An 18,647-nucleotide genomic window follows, 5' to 3' on the forward strand; every position below is an offset into this window, starting at 1 on the left:
TTCTCCCACCTCAGCCTCCCAAGCAGCTGGGATTACAGGCACAGGCCACCATGCCTGGATGATTTTTCAATTTTTTGTAAAGATGGGATCTCACTGTTGCCCAGGCTGGTCTTGAACTCCTGGGCTCAAGCAATCCTCCCGCCTTGGCCTCCTAAAGGCTAGGATTACGTGTGCCATTCTCTCCCAGTGCTGGGATTACAGGATGAGCCACCTTGCCTGGCGAAATGTTAAGATTTCTTAGGAGTTATTGCCTCAGTGCAGTAGCTCTTAATAATTAAGGGCTTATACCCTGTGGTGGTCAAGAATGTAGCGGTTTTCTTTTGTCTTTTGAAGGTAAGTTTGTCTCCTATAGAATTTTGTTAATCTAACTTTCTGTGTGCACACTGTAGGGAAGATTAATGATGCCTACAAATGTTTTTGCTCAGGAGAGCTGTTCTAGTTGGATGGTTAAGAGGCACTGCTCTGCAGTCAAGCTCTGAGGGATCACACTTGCAGAGGAAGATTTAGGCAGATAGGACTTAGGGAGACTATTTGGAAACTAAAAATGAGTTTAAAAGTAAAGAGAGGCCAGGCGCAGTGGCTCACGCCTGTAATCCCAGCACTTTGGGAGGCCAAGGCGGGTGGATCACCTGAGGTCAGGAGTTCAAGACCAGCCTGGCCACCATGGTGAAACCCTGTCTCTACTAAAAATAAAAAATTAGCTGGGCGCGGTGGCGTATGCTTATAATCCTAGCTACCCGGGAGGCTGAAGCAGGAGAATTGCTTGGACCCAGGAGGCGGAGGCTGCAATCAGCTGAGATCACGCCACTACACTCCAGCCTGAGCAGCAAGAGTGAAACTCTGGTCTCAAAAAAAAAAAAAAAAATTAGCCTGAGGTGGGAAGATGGCTTGAGGCCGGGAGGCAGAGAATGCAGTGAACTAAGATGGCAGCACCACTGCACTCCAGCCTGGGCCATAGAGCCAGACCTTGTCTCAAAACAAGTAAGTGTAAAAATAAAGAGAAAATAATTCAAAATGGAAAGGTGAAGGACAAAAGGGCAAGGGCATTGCCTCATGAATAGGAGGAAGTGATACGTGTGAAACTTGGTGAGATTATTGACAATCTCACATTTGAACACGGGAGTCATCAGAAGATCTTTGCCTTGCTCTTCCTTGCCGTACTTCACCCTTGCCTTGGTGTTTTCTGGAGGGTCCTGATGTTTCTTCCTCTGCCCAATACAAAGGGGAGTCTAGTGATTCAAGAACTTAAGAGCACAGAGAGGTGAACAGTAACTCGTAGCAGAGGCACTCAGGAATCCTGTGCACACACAGATGAACATCATGGGTTACAAATGAAGTCTTTTGGTCAAAATTAACTTTATTTTTCAACTTCATAGGGATGTGATAACAAAATTGGCACACACAAAAAGGATACTGATATTGGGCCTGATTTAAAAAATGCCTCTGGCCAGGTTGTAAAAAAGTGAAAGTAACAAAGATAAACATAGAAGTTGGAGTTGTAAAAAAGTGAGTTGGAATTCATGCTGCCATGATCTACTTGACCAGAGGCAGCTTTTCCTCTCTAAGCCTATTTTATATCTGTCAGTGGATTTGAGATCACTCATTTTACCATTGTAACATTCCGAGCCTTTTGTCACTGTGTGTCCCTTTGTGGCCATGTAAGAGACCACACTGCTATAGGCTGAGAAGGCCACAGTGGTTCAGGTGCTTTGAGGACCCGGTCTTGGCTCAATAGAGCCTCACTGGTGTTTGCTCAGATTGGGCAGCCTATGCCCAAAGCTACTTGGCTAAACAGGCTGGTGACACCACACCCAAAAGGTGGCAAAGAATAGGAATAGGAAGGATCAGCACCTATTTTGGAGTGAGGAAGCCAATGGAGGTACAACTCCTCAATTCTAAGTTTTTGTTTTTTTTTTTGAGACAGGGTCTTGTTCTGTCACCCCAGGCTGGAGTGCAGTGGTGTGATCTCAGCTCGCTGCAGGCTTGACCTCCTGGGCCCAAGTGATCCTCCTGCCTGGACCTCCCAGAAGTGTTGGGATTACAGGCATGAGCCACTGCATCCAGCTTGCTTCTAATTTTCCTACCCAGGCTGTTTTAAACCTAGTTCTCCAGCTAAGTAAAATGTGCCCAAATGGAAAACATCTAAATCTTCTGCAGTCCATTCTTCCTGTGTCTTTGTGTTGACAAACCTCTAATCTTCCATGTCTTTGTGTTGACAAAGCTAACCTTCCATGTCTTTTTGTTGACAAACCTCTAACCTTCCATGTCTTTGTGTTGACAAACCTCTCCATGGGTGGTGCATCTGACCCTATCCCAACATGCCTTAGGACGCTCATCTCCTTGACTGTCTGCCATCCCCTCCCAAAACTAAGTGGAGGCTCTGTCTTTTCCTCCTAGTTTGAGGTTCTCTTCTCCCAGTGTCTAAAATGATCAATATGCCTAGAGTAGATGCTGCTGAAGAGGCAAAGTAGTAATCCTGCCACCTGGAAGCAAAGGCTGTGGGTTGGAGGGGGAAGCGGGTGTGAGGGCTGATGATAAACCCTAGGAGGCTCCTGAGTCATATTCCTATGTTTGCTCTCTGGAGAGATGGGCTAAACTGTTTATCTTTTAAAAACCAGATGATTAAAAAGTTACATTTTAGTATTATACTGATAGGAATATAGGATAATCTCTTCTAAAGCCTATTTGGTTTCCAGAAGAGTTAGATACTTGAACAAGAGTGGACAGAGTAAGATACCTAGCTAGAGCAATAGCAATCACAAACTGTTCTGTGGTTTTAATCTTCCTATTTCTGATTTAGAAGTATGAAGTGATCATATTTAATCTTTCTGCTCCTGCTCAAAAATAATTCTATAACATCATTTAGGTTATAGAAAGTTTCTACTTATAGCCCTTACATTCTTTATGACTGAAATCTGTGTCTTTCCTCATGACTGATAATTATCTCCCAATTTGGTCACTTCTGCTAATTGCTATTTTATTAAACTTGAAATTTTAGGTTGGGAAGCAAAGGGAAACCACTGGGCATCCCCTTTGTTTCTAGGGAGAAAAGACTAACTTGTCCCATCTGCTCACTTGCTTATGGAGCTAAAAGACCCCCAGTCCTAGAAGTGTTCTGTTCCTGAGGAGTGGTTAAAGAGGTGAAAAGAAGAGGTGAATTAAAAGATGAAAGAGCTTTTTAAATAGCCAGCAACTCTCTCTACCATCTGTTTTGGTAAGAGCTAGCACCTCTTGTTCTCTTTAGACCCTGGAGGGAATAAACCAAAATCAGTGGTTCCAGGATCCTTCAGAGCCAAAAGACCCCAATACCACAGTCTTGACCTTTGCCCTGCCTGCTTCCGAAACTGGAGAATGGCATCTCCCAGCAGCCTAAGGCAGACATAGGTCATACCTATCCCTGGGCAGCGAGCTGAGCTCCCACAGACTGAGTTGTGCTGGATCTCAGAATTCTAAGCATTAATGTTTCCTTGCTGTTATAATTCTTGCTCATCAGGTTCAACTGCCTTATCCCTCTGAGGTTTGCAAATGAGGATGGAGAAGGCACTGAGAAGTGGACCAGTGAGCTGAGCTCACCTTTTATATGAGTGGATTTTTTTTTTTTTTTTTTTGAAATGGAGTCTTGTTCTGTCGCCCAGGCTGGAGTACAATGGCGTGATCTCAGCTCACTGCAACCTCCACCTCCCCAGTTCAAGTGATTCTCCTGCCTCAGCCTCCTGGGTAGCTGGGATTACAGGCACGTGCCACCAGGCCCAGCTAATTTTTCTATTTTTAGTAGAGACGGGGTTTCACTATGTTGGTCAGGCTGGTCTCGAACTCCTGACCTCGTGATCCGCCTGCCTCAGCCTCCCAAAGTGCTGGGATTACAGGCGTGAGCCACCACGCCCGGCATGAGTGGAATTTTAGTGTTCAATCTCTTCCTGACTCTGGGTTCAGTAGGTCCCTCCTCTTCTGTTACCCTCCTGGTTCTCTCTGTTCACCAACTACCTGCATGTGCCAAACTAGAAAAAGGAAATAATTTACACCCCTGCCCCAACAGCTCCTTCCCTCCTAGGGACTTCTGTGTCCACCCCCCCACTTTGGGTCTTAGAACTGTGGCTAGAAGATAAAAGGGAGGAGTTTGAGTCAGAGGCTTTATGTCCCCAAACCCACCCCCCTCTGAGTATTAAACTATAGTGGCATTGTCCCTCAAGCTCCCCTCTGCTTTGGCTCCAGAGTCTTCCTCCTCTTCTTCCAGACTGGGCAGGGTGGCTGTTGTTATTGGTGAAGATAGGCATCTAGCCAGAGCTGCCCTGACTCCTTTAGTGAGCTGCGGGGACAAAATGGGGGCAGACAGTGAGGGAGACAAGTGGAGTTGAACCCACCGGAGATGGAGCAGTGAGGTTAAGGCCTTCTTCCATCTGGAGGTTTTCCTCCCCTCTACTTTAGAGAAAGCTAGCTTGGGCCATGGTACTGAGGGGAACCCCAATGAGGGCAAAGGCCTGACCTGGCCACAAGTCCAATAAAGAATCCTGTCTTTGCCATGGTGAACTCCATCCCACACGACTGGGAACACCTTCTGTTCACTCCCCACCCTACATGTCATCATTTCCATTGCCCTGCCCTCTTCCCTCCCTACTAGCCATCTTCCTGGTCTCAGATACTCACTGGATGATGTCGGCGAAGGCTGACAGCAGGGGCTTGGACTGGTACTCTATGCCATGCTTGGCACACAAGGACTGCACCAGGGGAGCCACTTTGTGGTAATTGTGTCGAGGCATCGTGGGAAAAAGACTTTAGGGAGAACGGGGGAGTCAGTGGTTCCTGCTTCTCTGCTCCCACCTGTACCCAACACTTACACCCTCCCCAGGACCCTGCTTCCCCAGGCTCCCTACTCACTGGTGCTCAATCTGGAAGTTGAGGTGTCCACTGAACCAGTCATTGAAGGCAGACTTGTGGACATTGCATGTGGCCTGGAGCTGGCGGAAAAGGTCAGGGGAGAGCATGTTGAATATCAGATGGAAAGGCCAGCCTAGCATTCTCCAGGTAAAGCTGGCTGAGGAAGGGACATGAGACTGTCTTGGTCACTCCCTTCACATGGTAGCAGAACAAGAGCCTCAGGCTAATGAGAAAATGCTGTTTGGGGGACTTTTTGTTTTTGCTGTTTTCACCTACGCACCCTTTTCAATAGTTGTGTTATGCTCCAGTCTTCTGAGTGAGTGTCCCTTACCTGGGTGGAAACCCAGTCCATGTTCCGGTCATGATCAATGTGCATGGGAATATGGTTCATCTGTGTCACCCACACAAACCAGTTGCTTTCCAGGAACCTGTTGGATGTATTACACAGACAAAAACAGTACACACAGAGCCCAGAATTCTGATTCCCCCCTCAGATAACTGCTCCAGCCTGTCTACTTTCCCAAGCCAACTCCTGAAACACCCACTGTTACCCAAAGCCCCAGCACGGCCCCTAGACCAGACTGGTCACTCCCCAACATTTCCTTCACCAGTCCCTATCTGCCCCCACCGAATACTACCTGACTATGAAGAAAAGGCCCAGGAAGGCTTTCAGCCCCAATAGTGGCACATAAGTGAGGAAGAAGCGGACGTAGAAGGTAATCATCCAGGCCAAGTCCTATAGTGAGAAAAGCAGCGAGCATAACAGTCACGAACAACTCTTCCTCTTCCTCTCAGCAGCTCTTTCTTTGCATGGTGCAGCCATTCTCCTGGGTATCCAGACTCAGTCATCTTCAGCTTCTCAGGGGTCCAATCCTGCAATATCTAGTGCCACTGCTCCTTTCTTCCATTCCCTTTGGCACCCCCCAGCCCTTCTTGCTTGTCCCCTTCAAAAGTACCAAGGCCTACAAGGTCTCCTTGCCTCTAGCTCTTCCTAGCCAATCTAAGTCCTTCAGCATGCCGCCAAATGAATCTGCCAGGACCATGGCTCAGTCCATGCCAGTGCCCTGATCAAATCTCTCATCACTGAACCAAGCACCATACTCTTCCCCTGACACTAGTCCTCCACAATATGTCTGGTGGTCAAACTTACCCCTCATTTCCAGCTTCTCTGCTCAGAGTTCATCCCCCCTGCTCCACCTCTGCCTGTCAGAAACCCTGCCCAGCCTCAAGGCCAGCTAGAAAAGAGACTTCACAAAGCCAGGTGCAGTCAGCCTCTTTTGGAGTCCCCAGAACCTATTGCCTGTACCTCTTTTCTGATTAATAACCACATTCTGCTTCATCAGAAGTTTCCTTGAAAGTAGGTATTATCTCTCATTCATCTTCCCCATTCCCAACTCAGCCCCCTGGCATTATGCCCAGTACAAGAACCTCTGGAGACACTGACTGCATGAAATTACACATTGGGAATCAGGCTGCCTGCTAAGCTCAAATCATTTCGTCCCACTTAGAGATAAGGAGGATCTGTGTCTGGTTCTATTATTTTGTTCTAAATTAGGCCTGGAGTCAGTCTCAAGTTTCCCCTGGGGAACCCCTATCCCCCACTCTGGGTGCTGGAGACAAGGATGTGGGCTTCTTGGGCCATGGATACTCACCACCCACTTCTTTCGCTGGATAACAAAATAGAAAATATACCACTGGAAGTAGAGAGGCAGCAAGGCTGGGGGCCCAACTGGGGAGGAAACCGAGACAAAGAGGAGGCATGAGCACAGGAAGGTCATGAAAGGGCCAGTTGATGTCAGAGAGATGGCCTCTAGTAGGGGGCTGCCTCTTCCAACCATCCCTTCTGTCTCCCCTCCAGCTGCTTGAGTGCTCTGCAATCCACTGGAACCAGCAGGCACTGAAGGTGGGCATAAATCCAAGTCTGGGGAAGGCAAAAACTCCCAAGAGGATGCCAGGGAAGGTGAGGGGTACGAGTGGCACTCTTCAGTGACAGGTGCTTGGGAACTCAGGCCCCACGCATGGGACTTGCTCTGCTCCCACACCTTTATTATTTTTCATTTTTCTTCTCTTTTCTACATACACACTCCATGGATCCCACACTTTTAAAAGGGTGCTAATACTCTCTTACTTACCTTGGCCACAGCCCTGTCCCTACAGTCATCTGCCCTTTGTTCCTGCAGCTCCACCATGCAGGTGAAGGGGCAGGAGCAGGAAAGTGTGTGTGTGTTGGGAGGGACCCTGTGGATCCTTCACAGGCTGTGAAGCTCACTTCCTTAAACTAGGGAGATGGGCTTGTGCCACCCCAATCTGAAGCCCTGGAGGTCAGCTGTGGGATGGAACAGAGGGGCCTCTCTTGAAAGAAAACTGGGAGTTGAAGAAGTGTTGCATTCTACACGCTTCCTCATTTCCTTTTCTGTAGCCCTTCTCTGTGGCACCTGATGCTACCCATAACTCCTAGCATGACAATGCTCACCCATGGCTCCTCCATCTTGATGTGCCATGGATTCTAAAACTATTTCTTCCAGAGGTCTCTGCTCTACCCTTCTGCCCCATCGCCTTTCTCTATTCGTGATAGTTGGTGATAGGCAGTTAGGATGAATTCCTTCAAACTAAAATAAGATCAGTGGACTCCTTCCCTTCCTTCTTTAAAAAATTTGAAAATTTAAAGGCGTTTAAAGCTCATTTTAGGCATTATGGAGCAGAGTTGTTGTTGTTTTAAGAAACAAGATCTCACTCTGTTGCCCAGGCTGGAGTGCAGTGGCACAATCGGAGCTTACTGCAGCCCCAAATTCCTGGGCTCAAAGGATGCTCCCACCTCAGTTTCCTTAGTAGCTGGGACAGACTTTTAAAGCTGGGAATATGTGGCAGTCATCCGAAAGATCTTCTTAGTTCTAACAGCTCTTCCATTCTCTCCCCAGGACCCATCCTTCCAGAACTATCTGTACATTTGTTCCTCTGGGGGTTGGACTGGGCTCTACCAGGTTACCTTGGCCCATCTTGACAAAGTTTAAGATAAGGTTGAGGATAAAGCAAGAGGCCCCTCTACACCCCAAACACCCAGCTTCCCAGTGGAAACTGGGGTTGGATGGGAAGAACTAGTTTGCCTTCAACCAATCATCAGCCTAACTTCACTTCGCTCAGCTGAGATGGCAAACTGCTGTCATGCAGGGAGTAACTGGGGGTGGGAGTGGGGTACTTTCTCTAGCCCCTTTCCTTAAAATACCATAATCCCTTGGACAGCCACATCCTCCTCATTCCCTCAGCATTCCCTCCTGAGGCAGCTCCCCTGCGTTGGATGGCGACACTCACTTAGGAAGAAGTATTTGTGCTGGTGGTTGTACGGCATATATTTTTTCTTCTGTTTCCCAAGCTGTGAAGAAAAGCAAACACATGAGCATTCGGAGAGCAGTGATTCCTCCCTCTGTGACTTGACCTTTCCTTGCTTGGAGGTTTAGGCCTCCTCCAGGGCTGACAGCTTGTTGGTGCTATTGGAAAGCTCCAAGAGGCCCAGACTTACTTCCAGCACATGGAACATGAAGCCCTAGGCTGTAATCTGCAGAGCGTGTCACACCATGGCCTGCAGCTGGATGGCCCATGCTCACATGAGGGATGTGCACAGCACAGAGTCTACAGGACCACAGGCCCTCTTGTGTTCATTCTCTTTGTCATGAGATTTCCAGGCCCCACTGCCCTCTCCCCTTTCTCCCATCGTACTTTTTTGTTTATTTTTTAGACGGAGTCTCGCTCTTGTTGCCCAGGCTGGAGTGCAATGGCACGATCTTGGCTTACCACAACTTCTGCCTCCCTGGGTTCAAGCGATTCTCCTGCCTCAGCCTCCCAAGTAGCTAGGATTACAGGCATGTGCCTCCACGCCCAGCTAATTTTGTATTTTTAGTAGAGATGGGGTTTCTCCATGTTGTTCAGGCTGGTCTTGAACTCCCAACCTCAGGTGATCCGCCCACCTCGGCCTCCCAGAGTGCTGGGATTACAGGTGTGAGGCAGTGCGCCCGGCCGCCATCGTACTTTTTCACATCAGAATCTCCATGGACAACCATATCTGCCCCTATACAGGTTAAGTATTCCCTCTATATCCAGCCCCTAATTCTCCCCATCAAAATCTTTTGGTCTCTTGACTTAAACATGAGCTTTATCAAATCCCCTGAAGGCTAATTCGAGTTTGGCAAATATTTCTGGAAAAGACACCAGAACAATTTGGCAATCTGAAGGTTCCAGCAGTTTTCCCCAGTAGATGGTGGTTATTTTTTATAAGCCGAGCTGCTGAAGAGACAGGCTGGGGCCACCATGTCAACCAGCCAGTCTAGAACCCCTGGTGTGGGCTCACAAACAAGACAGCAAAGTTCTGCTGTCTCACTCCATGACTATGTCTGCATCGCACTCCAATTAGTTCAGGTAACCAGACAACCACAAGGGCACAACAGGAGCACTCAACCCCTGAGCAGAGCTCTAGCTCACCCTTCCATGTGTCCACAGTTCATTTATTGAGAGTTTATTCTGTACAAGGCACTTCAGCTAGATGAAACATCCTTTCTACATTAACAGATTCAAGTTCTTCAGCACCTACTGTGTGCCGGGCTATGTTCTAGATGCTCAGGATACAGAGGTGAACAATACAGACTTCCTACCCTCATGGAGCTTATAACCTTAGGGGATGAAGCTGGTGATAAATTTGTAAACAGAGACTGGGTGCAGTGGCTCATGCCTGTAATCCCAGCACTTTGGGAGGCTGAGGTAGGCAGACTGCATGAGCCCAGGAGTTTGAGACCAACCTGGGCAACATGGCGAAACCACGTCTCTACTAAAAGCACAAAAATTAGCCAGGCTTGGTGGCACGCACCTGTAGTCCCAGCTACTCAGGAGGCTGAGGCAGGAGAATCTCTTGAACTCGGGAGGCGGAGGTTGTAGTGAGCTGAGACCGCACCATTGCACTCCAGCCTGGGTGACAGAGCGAGACTGTCTCAAAAAGAAAAAAAAAAAGATCTGGGACCCAAAATAGCCTTTCTTCTCCCCGGCCAGCTATGAGGCTGAGGATGGGCTGCCTGTTAGTAAACGCCTAGGCAATAGGCTGCTTGGTTCCATCCCTCTGGGGATGTTGATGCCTGTGCTGACCCCATGACATCCACGTCAGTGCCTCCCAAAATTCTTGGAGGACAAGGAAGGGCAGGGGACACTGTCCTAAATAGAACCCTTCTGACCACCAAGGGTCTAAACATAATGGGACAAGTTATAGGGATCATAAAGGCATTTGCCATTCAAGGAGGAAGCAATGGATGGGGCTCCTTCCGATAACAGTTCCACAATAGGAAGCCCCCAAGCAAGGGCGCCCCTTTTTCAGTTTTTTCCTCAGTTAATGTTGCTCGAGATGGGGTGATTCTCACCACCACATCCAGGTCCTCAGCAAGCGTTGCTTACACTGCCTCCAAAACATATCCCAAATCCATTGGCTTCACCTGCTCCTCCGTGGTCTGGTCTGGACTTGGTCCAGCCTCCTCACTGAGGTTATATCTGTGATTATACCTACCCTCTATAATTCGTACTCTCCACCTCCAGCCAGAGCAAGCCTTTTAAAGTGCAAAGCAGATTGCTGTACCCACCAGAAACCCTCCTGTGACTCCCCATTGCTATTGGAATAAAACCCAAACTTCTTACCACACCCTTACCATGGCTTTCTAAGGCGCTACATGATCTGGCCCCTCCCTAGTTTTCTGGTCTTCTCATTCTCTCATTGCTTACTGTCCCTGAACATCCGGGAGCCTCTGTACTTGACTGTTCTCTCTGTTCCAAATGTTCCTTCCCTGAATTTTTGCAGTGTTGGCCCTTTTCATCATTCAGGTCTCAGTTCAGATGTCGGCACCCGAAGGAGGCCATATCTGATCATGACTACCTCTCAGTTTCTGTCATATTTTACTGTTTTTAATCTGTAAGTTACGTTGAACTCTGTTTACAATTTTTTTTTTGTTTTAATCTTTTTAAAAAATTATTATTTTTACACACAGGGTTGCGCTGTTACCCAGGCTGGAGTGCAGTGGCGTGATCATACTCACTGCAGCCTTCACCTCCTGGGCTCAAGCGATGCTCCCACCTCAGCCTCCCAAGTAGCTGGGACCACAGGCACATGCCAACTGCGTCCCTTCATTCTCTGTTTTTGATGTCTGCTGATAGGAATTTCCTGAAAACCCAAGTACCAAGAAGCAATAAAGGTAGTGGTGTGAGACTGTTCCCTTCCACTTAACCTGCCCATGTCTTTTTTTTAAACCCTCTGTAGTGACAGTAGAAATGCACAAGCTCCATGCCACTGCCCAGCAAATAACCACACTGCCCTTGAAGCAGCCATGGGAGTCAGACGGGGGACAGGGCTGCTTCGTCATCTGCATAGTACTGACCATAATGGTATCGGACATGTAACAAACCCAAGTCCATGCTCATGATGGGAAAATAAGAACATTATGGACAGGTGGGGCATGAGCCTCAAGCTATGAGCTCCTCATGCCAGGCCAGCCAGTGCTGCCAAAGCCCTTTCAAAGTTCTCATGGCCAGGGGCGAGAGGAACGCCAGGCTACCTTGAACTCATGCCTAGAACTGAAATGTGTTTTAACGACAGTTTAATTCCTCGCAAGCTGAAATGTCACAAAGTGGAGGAGGTGGACCTGGAAGAACTCTGCAGCCTACAGCCTTGGGACAAAGGGCTTTAAATGAACTTTTCAAAGAATTCTGCTGGCCTTTTAGAACCTTCCATTGCCTAATGCTCACTAAAAGCTCACCAGATCTTTGCCCCCAGGCATTATTCCTTCAGCAGCTACATTATTTCTGCTTACAACTTCAGACGACATCTCAAACCCAACGCTGACCACCCAGGAAATCAGGCTGGGGATCAGCAGGGTGGGAAGAAGTACTCAGTGAATGAATGTTCCTGATATTGGACATGAAAGAAGAGTAAGACAGTCCAGCCCTGGACAGAGAAGACTGTGACAAGAAGGATACCTAAGTGTGGGAGAGAAATACAAAGTGCAAGGGGAATACTTTCCTGGGGCAAGAGTGTCAAAAAAGCACCTCCAGGAGGTGCCATCAGCACCTTCAAGGATAGGCTATCTCATCATTTGGATCCTTCTGGTCATCCGCTGGATCCTTTGCAAAATGAGGTGCCTTTTATGCAGTAACGGTTTGCTGACTGAACTCTCTAGGGAGGATGGTGATTCCCTCCTGGGCAGCCCCCATCTATTGCCTGTTGCCTTCCAGAACTTCCAAAATGGCAAAAGCCCCAGCCAGCCCAGCCCCAGTGTCTTGCCCACACTGACAACATCGTGGGCATCTTCCCCAACTCCCCTATGTTGGCTGCCTCCTATTCCCCAAGACCTTTCCACTGATACCTCCACGCACCTCCACAGAGAGGATCTTCCCCAAGGCAAAGAAGAAGGGATGCATGTTGATGTCTGGGTCTTTGCGGAAGCAGTTGGGCTTGGCATGGTGCTGGAAGTGCAGGTGGTTCCACCAACTGGCGGGGGCCCCCTACAGAAAAGCAGGGACACGAGTATGAAAAGCTTCCCCCAAGGCAGCCCTTCATTGCCTGGAGTTTTAGAGAGCCCCTCCCCATCCCACTGACCTTCAGGTGGCCAATCACAAAATGATGTAGCAGATGGTTCCACTTTGAGGTGCTGAAGACCGACAGGTGCCCAAAGTCATGCTGCAGCCAGCCAGCCTGGGCCTAGGTGAGAAGAGTCAACACTGAGAGCAGCCCACCAGCCCCAGTGTCGCCTTCACTGACCTCGATGCCTCCTTCAGCCTCTCCCACTTCCTTCATCTGCCAAGGCCTGTGATGCACCTCAGGAATCAGGAATCATGGGTCCTAGTTCTGCCTCTGCCACTGATTCACACGTGAGTTGGGGCAAATCACCATCCCTTCTCTGTTCTTCTGTTTCGCCAGCTCCGAAGCTCATGACTTTTTTTTTTTGAGACAGGTTTGTTCTTGTTGCCCAGGCTGGAGTGCAATGGTGCGGTTTCAGATCACTGCAACCTCCGCCTCCTGGGTTCAAGTAATTCTCCTGCCTCAGCCTCCCAAGTAGCTGGGATTACAGGTGCCCACCACCAAGCCTGGCTGATTTTTTTGTATTTTTAGTAAGAGTCGAGGTTTCACCATGTTAGCCAGGCTGGTCTCGAACTCCTGACCTCAGGTGATCTGCCCACCTTGGCCTCCCAAACTGCTGGGATAACAGGCGTGAGCCACCATACCTGGCCTGTTTTGAGAGTGTCGCTCTGTTGCCCAGGCTGGAGTGCAATGGTGCCAACTCGGCTCACTGTAACCTTCGCTTCCCAGGTTCAAGCAATTCTCCTGCCTCAGCCTCCCATGTAGCTGGGATTACAGGCACCCAACACCACTCCCAGCTAATTGTTATATTTTAATAGAGACGGGGTTTCGCCATGTTGGCCAGCTGGTCTCGAACTCCTCACCTCAAATGATCTGCCCATCTTGGCCTCCCAAGGTACTGGTATTACAGGCGTGAGCCACTGTGCCTGGCCTTTTTGTATTTTTAGTAGAGGTGGGGTTTCACCACGTTGGCCAGGCTGGTCTTGAACTGATCTCAAGTGATCCGGCCACCTTGGCCTCCCAAAGTGCTAGGATTACAGGCATGAGTCACCACACCTGGCCTGAAGCTCATGACTTATGATGGACTGACATCCAGAATACGGAAAGGACTGAAACATGAGCAGAAGTCTTGCCAAATGGGTCCTGACAGTCAAGAATTAGCGCTCAATCATTATTAACATATTGGGCAATGTCAGTGGTGGGGAGGGAGCCAAGCTTTGCTAAGAAACCAGAAACTTGGTTCCTGGCACAGGTGGGCTGTGGCAGAGAACAAACCGCGTAGGAAGAAGAGAACCCTTGGAGAAGCAGCTAAAAAGGCAGTGAGAGAAATGAAGATGCCCATGTGGCTAAAGAGCAGACAGGTCAAGACAGCACAATGCATGTTCCTGCACTCACTCCTGCATACCTTCAGATCTGCCCTGCTTGGAGGGCAGGCATTCTTGGCCTTCCTCAAACACCCAAGGAGCTTTCCCCAGGGATGCTGAGCATTGCTGTGCACTTGACAAGCCAAAGGCTCTCACCTGAACTGCACTGAGCAGCACCGCACAGAGGAGGAAGGGCAAAAAGGACGTCCCAAAGACCCAAAGGGTGAGCCAGGCTGCACCATCCAGCAGCAAGATGTGCAGCAGGTACAGCAGGAAGAAGACATGGTTGGCCTTCATGAGCCCCATCCGCTCCACTGTGGCCCGCAGCTCCCGGAACTCATCTGTCAGCTCTTTCTGCAGAAGAGGAAGAGGAGCTGTTATTCTTCTCATCTGCACCCCAACGCTACTAGAGACAAGGGCCCTCTCAGGCTCAAGGACCTCCCACTGAGGTAGCTGTGGGAAGTCCACAGTCCTAGGCAAAGATACTACGACAATGAGGATGACAGGAGGAGGTGCCATGGGATAGTGCCTAAGAGTTCAGGGGACTTAAGTCCTTGCTCTGCCATTTACTAACTGTGTGATCCTTGGCCGTGTTGCTTAACCTCCCTGAGCCTGTTATCTCATCTGTAAATGTGTAAGAGTTATGAGTTTATGCTTGGTGCATAGTAAGTGCTCATATGATAACAATGATGATAACAATGATGGCAGCCATGGTAGTGGCAGCCTTGGGGGAGCCATAGGTTGCAAAGCCATGCTCCCTTGGGCCTGTGACCTCATGACTATGCAAGAGAAGCAGGGAAGACTCCCCAGAGCTACTACTGACTGATTACTATGACTGTGATCCCATCTAGACTCTCCTTCCACCCCCTCTCTGTCCCCCTCAACAACCAATAGTTGCCACATAGCAAACACAGGGTCTTACATTCTTGGTGGGCTCAAAGCTGGGCTGCTCTGGAGACAGTTCTCCAATCAGGAGAGAGTTCATATACTTCTTCACAAGGCCCTTGTTGATGTGGAAGGCCACAAAGGGATCCTGCAAGTGCCGGGAGAAGATGAAAGGTGAGGGAGCCAGCCCCCTGGACTCCGGCAGTGTTCGCACCAAAGGCCATCCTCCTGCCCGCCAGAAGGCTGTACCCAAGTTGAAGTGAGAGGTGAAGCCAGATGGACTTCCTGGGTCGAGTGCAGACTTGGAGAACTTTTCTGTAGCTAGAGGTTTGTAAAATGCATCAATCCGTGCTCTTTAGCTAGCTAGAGGTAAAATGGACCAATCAGTGCTCTATAAAATGGACAAATCAGCAGGACATGGGCAGGGACAAATAAGGGAATAAAAGCTGCTCCCCCTCACACCCCCCAACGTCCAGCAGCGGCAACCTGCTCGGGTACCCTTCCACGGTGTGGAAGCTTTGTTCTTTGCTCTTCACAATAAATCTTGCTGCTGCTCACTCTTTGGGTCCACGCCACCTGTAAGAGCTGTAACACTCACCGCAAAGGTCCATGGCTTAATTCTTGACGTCAGGAAGACCACGAACCCACCTGAAGGAACCAACTCCTGACACAGAAGCACAGGCCATCTCCCTAGGCCCAGCTGCCTTTTGAGGGTGCTCCCAGGTGTCCACCGTTTAAGATCACCGAGCATCTGCTCTATTTAGAAGGATGCATCAAGGAATGGGAAGCATTGGCTGAGAGGGACCACTAAGAAACACCTGCCTGGGCTGGCCTTTCCCCTGGGTGTGTCCACAGACAGCTTTTGCCCAAGAATTTCAGTGAGAAACAGGAGAGATGGGTGGGGCTGTGTCGGGCGTTGGTTCCTTCCGGCGGGTATGGTCTCACTGACTTCAAGAATGGAGCCGTGGACCTTCCCGCTGTTATAGCTCTTAAAGGAATAACACTCTTTGCAGACCCAAAGAATGAGCAGCAGCAAGATTTAGTGTGACGAGCAAAAGAACAATGCTTCCACAGCCTGTAAGGGAACCGGAGGGGGTTGCAGCAGCTGGCTGGGGGGTGGCCAGCTTTTATTGTCTTAGTTGTCCCTGCCCACGTCCTGCTGATTGGTCCATTTTACAGAGCACTGATTGGCTCATTTTACAAACCTCTAGCTAGCTACAGAGCGCCAATTGGTGCGTTTTTACAGAGCACTGATTGGTGCATTTTACAAACCTCTAGATACAGAAAAGTTCTCTAGGTCCCCACTCGACCCATCAACTCCAGCTGGCTTCACCTCTCAGGGCTATGAGACTTCCGTCCCTTCTTGCGGGTCTTTCAATAAGTCCCTTTCCTCTCTTAGCTAGGGTTCTCCAAAAACCACGAAGAGGACGACTTCCCTACGTCCGAACTGGGGCACTTCTGTGTTTCTTCCCTTTCCCTCCACCGTTGTTCTGGGTAGGGCTCCACATTTCCCTAAGCACTCTGGCCACCCCCTGCCCCAAGGCAGCTACTTTGGGTTGTGCAAGGTAAGGTCCAAGGCGATAAGATTCACGTTCGCAGGTCCGGCAGCCCCGGGCCCTGTAAGTGATGCGGCGTGTGGGGCGGGGACCGGGGCGGAGCCGGCGGCCGGTGGCACCACACATCGGGACCAATCGCCGTCCCCGCCGCGGCATCCCCGGCCCCAAATCACACTGCGGGAAGCCCCAGCGTTGGTGCCTGTTTCGTCTGCGCATGCGCCGGGACACGCCTGCGCCCTTGGCCGCAGTCAGGGCTCCCGAGTGGTCACTCTGGTTGACCCGCGCAAGCTCTGGCCTCGCCCACTAGGCTGGTCGCGTCAGAGGGTGGGGCGGGTCTTCGCCCCGCAGCGTCTAAGCTCTGCTGCGACGTTATGGGAACCTGGTGACCCGCGGCACACTCTGGGACGCCAGGGTAGTGGATAGGGACAGTGGAGGGCATCACGCTGCAGGGCACGGGATCAGAGGGGGATGCAAGGGGAGGGGACGCCATTCTGGCCGCCAAGGGGGAAACGCGGTGAAGGGAACGCCCCGACTTTCGAGTCCCTAGGGCTGAGTCCCCAGGACTCCAACCCAGCAGAGAGGCGCCGGGGCCTTAGCTCTGAGGGCTGTGGTCTAGAAAGGGAAGCAGCAGGCCTGGGGCTGGGGCGCGCGCCGACCCCGCAGTGAGACCAAGGGAAGAAGGGACAGGACCCCGCGAAGGGCCTACCGCCCCAGAGCGTAAACAGCGGTCCGCTCCGCGGAATAGCTGAAGACCTCGCTGGCCTGCGGCTCAGTGGCCTCCCCGGCGATTCGAGAACAGCTCTGGGGGTCCTCGCTAAGTGTATGCCATTCCCAATCCCTTATGTACGCCAGCGGCCGCTTGCCCTCCCCGGCCAGCGCTGTCCCTTCCGCGTCCTCCAGTCTTCACACGACGCAGGGGTCCCCAAGGCAGCGGTCTCCCCAAGCTTCCCGTTTCAGCCCCATCCTCGAGAATGGGCTCCTTTCCTGCTCCCTCTCCGCTCCTGCTGGCAAGTGGAAACCGGCACCTAGGTCCAGACGCGGCTGCGCTGCCTCTCCTAGCCATCGAGACAGGATGTGACTCCCTCCCCTGGCCACTGACCCCCTCCCTCCCCAGGCGGCCTGCATCCTTGCTCTCCTCCCTCCTAGCCTACCCAGCTCGGGGTCCTGTCCCCGCCCAGAGACCTGAGGCTCGGGGCTGCAGATGGAATGCACGGCAGGGAGGCGGGGCCCTTTGTTTGTGTGTGCGTGTTTTTGGCCTCCATCCCCACTCCCCAGACTCCACTTCTACAGGCCTCTCTCCCGCCTTTTCATCCCGCATCCGCAGGACACCCAATCACCGGGCAACAGGTATGATCAGGCGCCTCCGGGCTTTCCTCCGAATTAGTCGGTGTTTGGCTCGGAGTGCGTAACTCTGTCTCCCCTGCACTCAGCCTCCGGTCCCGCCCTCTCCTGTGCCCCCGCCTGGCTGCGCTCACCGTGGCATCCTGCCCGGCGTAGTGGCTGATGACCCGGGAGCCCCCTGGATGCCGGCGGGTGAACTCGCTGATGTTGTACACCTTACGGTCGATCACTAGCCACCGCTCCTCGCACCCTGAGCGCTGGGCCACCTCGTCCCAGGTGAAGTAGCGCGGGGTAGGTCCCTGAGCCGCGGTCTCGGCGGCCACCGGGTCGGGGGCCATAGCTGGCCTGGCGACGCCGCGCGCCGGCCCAGCAGGGGCTGTCAGGCGCGTGCTCGGGGTCCGCGGGCTCCAGGAGTGGATTTGCAGGCGCGCGCCCAGAGCCAGCCGCCTGCGCGCCGGGTTTTCAGCACCAAAGGGCAGACCTGCGGACCTCGCAGCGCGCGTTCCCATTGGCCGAGCCTCGTGGCGCGGGGAGCGAGACCCCGCCCCCCGGCGGGTCTTGGGTAACTCACAGCTGGGCTGCCAGCACGCGCCCCCTCGCGGGCTCCCTAAAGGCGTCGCCACCCGATTCGACTTCCTGACGTCAGGCGGGCGTCGCGGCGTTGGCTCCCAGGGGGCGCCGCGGTAGGAATAGCGGTTCTAGTGCAGGCCCTGGGTGCGGGGCCGCGCTCCAGGAGTGGATGGACTGAGGGGCCAGGGCTGCGGGGTGGCCGCAGGAAGGGTGGGCGGGGCCGGGGTTGAGGCTTTTCCGTGCACGAGGCTGCCCGGGCGCTCGCGGACATCATCTTTAGGCTGTGGATGCCTTGGCCGGGGTCTCCAGACGCTGACCCTCCAGGGTTGGAAACTACTGCCTGCTCGCCACGTCGTGCCGCCAATTGTGCTGCCCGAAGTAGCAGCCTGAGAGCCCTTGAAAGTTGCAGTTATCTTGTGAACAGCATATTTACGGTCTCTTGGGCTTGGTGGTGGT

At 51.5% G+C, this 18,647-nt stretch overlaps 1 protein-coding gene across 1 annotated transcript; it reads right to left on the bottom strand.

The window, feature by feature from the left end:
• Nucleotides 1-1,337: 1,337 nt before the first annotated feature.
• Nucleotides 1,338-18,362, bottom strand: FADS1 (fatty acid desaturase 1). Its single transcript, XM_004051322.5, has 12 exons — nucleotides 17,756-18,362; nucleotides 14,762-14,872; nucleotides 13,996-14,193; nucleotides 12,494-12,595; nucleotides 12,271-12,399; nucleotides 8,185-8,245; nucleotides 6,528-6,604; nucleotides 5,514-5,611; nucleotides 5,207-5,303; nucleotides 4,876-4,955; nucleotides 4,645-4,770; nucleotides 1,338-4,306 (listed from the first exon to the last, which is right to left on the bottom strand). The coding sequence occupies exons 1-12, from the start codon at nucleotides 18,128-18,130 to the stop codon at nucleotides 4,255-4,257; spliced, it is 1,506 nt and encodes a 501-aa protein (XP_004051370.4). The 5' UTR covers nucleotides 18,131-18,362; the 3' UTR covers nucleotides 1,338-4,254.
• Nucleotides 18,363-18,647: the final 285 nt, after the last annotated feature.

The sequence above is a fragment of the Gorilla gorilla genome, chromosome 9 (genome assembly GCF_029281585.2).
Source record: "Gorilla gorilla gorilla isolate KB3781 chromosome 9, NHGRI_mGorGor1-v2.1_pri, whole genome shotgun sequence".
Lineage (NCBI taxonomy): Eukaryota > Metazoa > Chordata > Mammalia > Primates > Hominidae > Gorilla > Gorilla gorilla.

Coding starts and splice junctions, on each gene's coding strand:
- FADS1 (XM_004051322.5), bottom strand. CDS start 18,130: ATGGGAACGCGCGCTGCGAGGTCCGCAGGTCTGCCCTTTGGTGCTGAA. Junction 5,612..6,527: donor TCCAGCGAAAGAAGTGGGTG/GTGAGTATCCAT, acceptor TTCTCACTATAG/GACTTGGCCTGGATGATTAC. Junction 4,307..4,644: donor GCCTTCGCCGACATCATCCA/GTGAGTATCTGA, acceptor TTGTCCCCGCAG/CTCACTAAAGGAGTCAGGGC.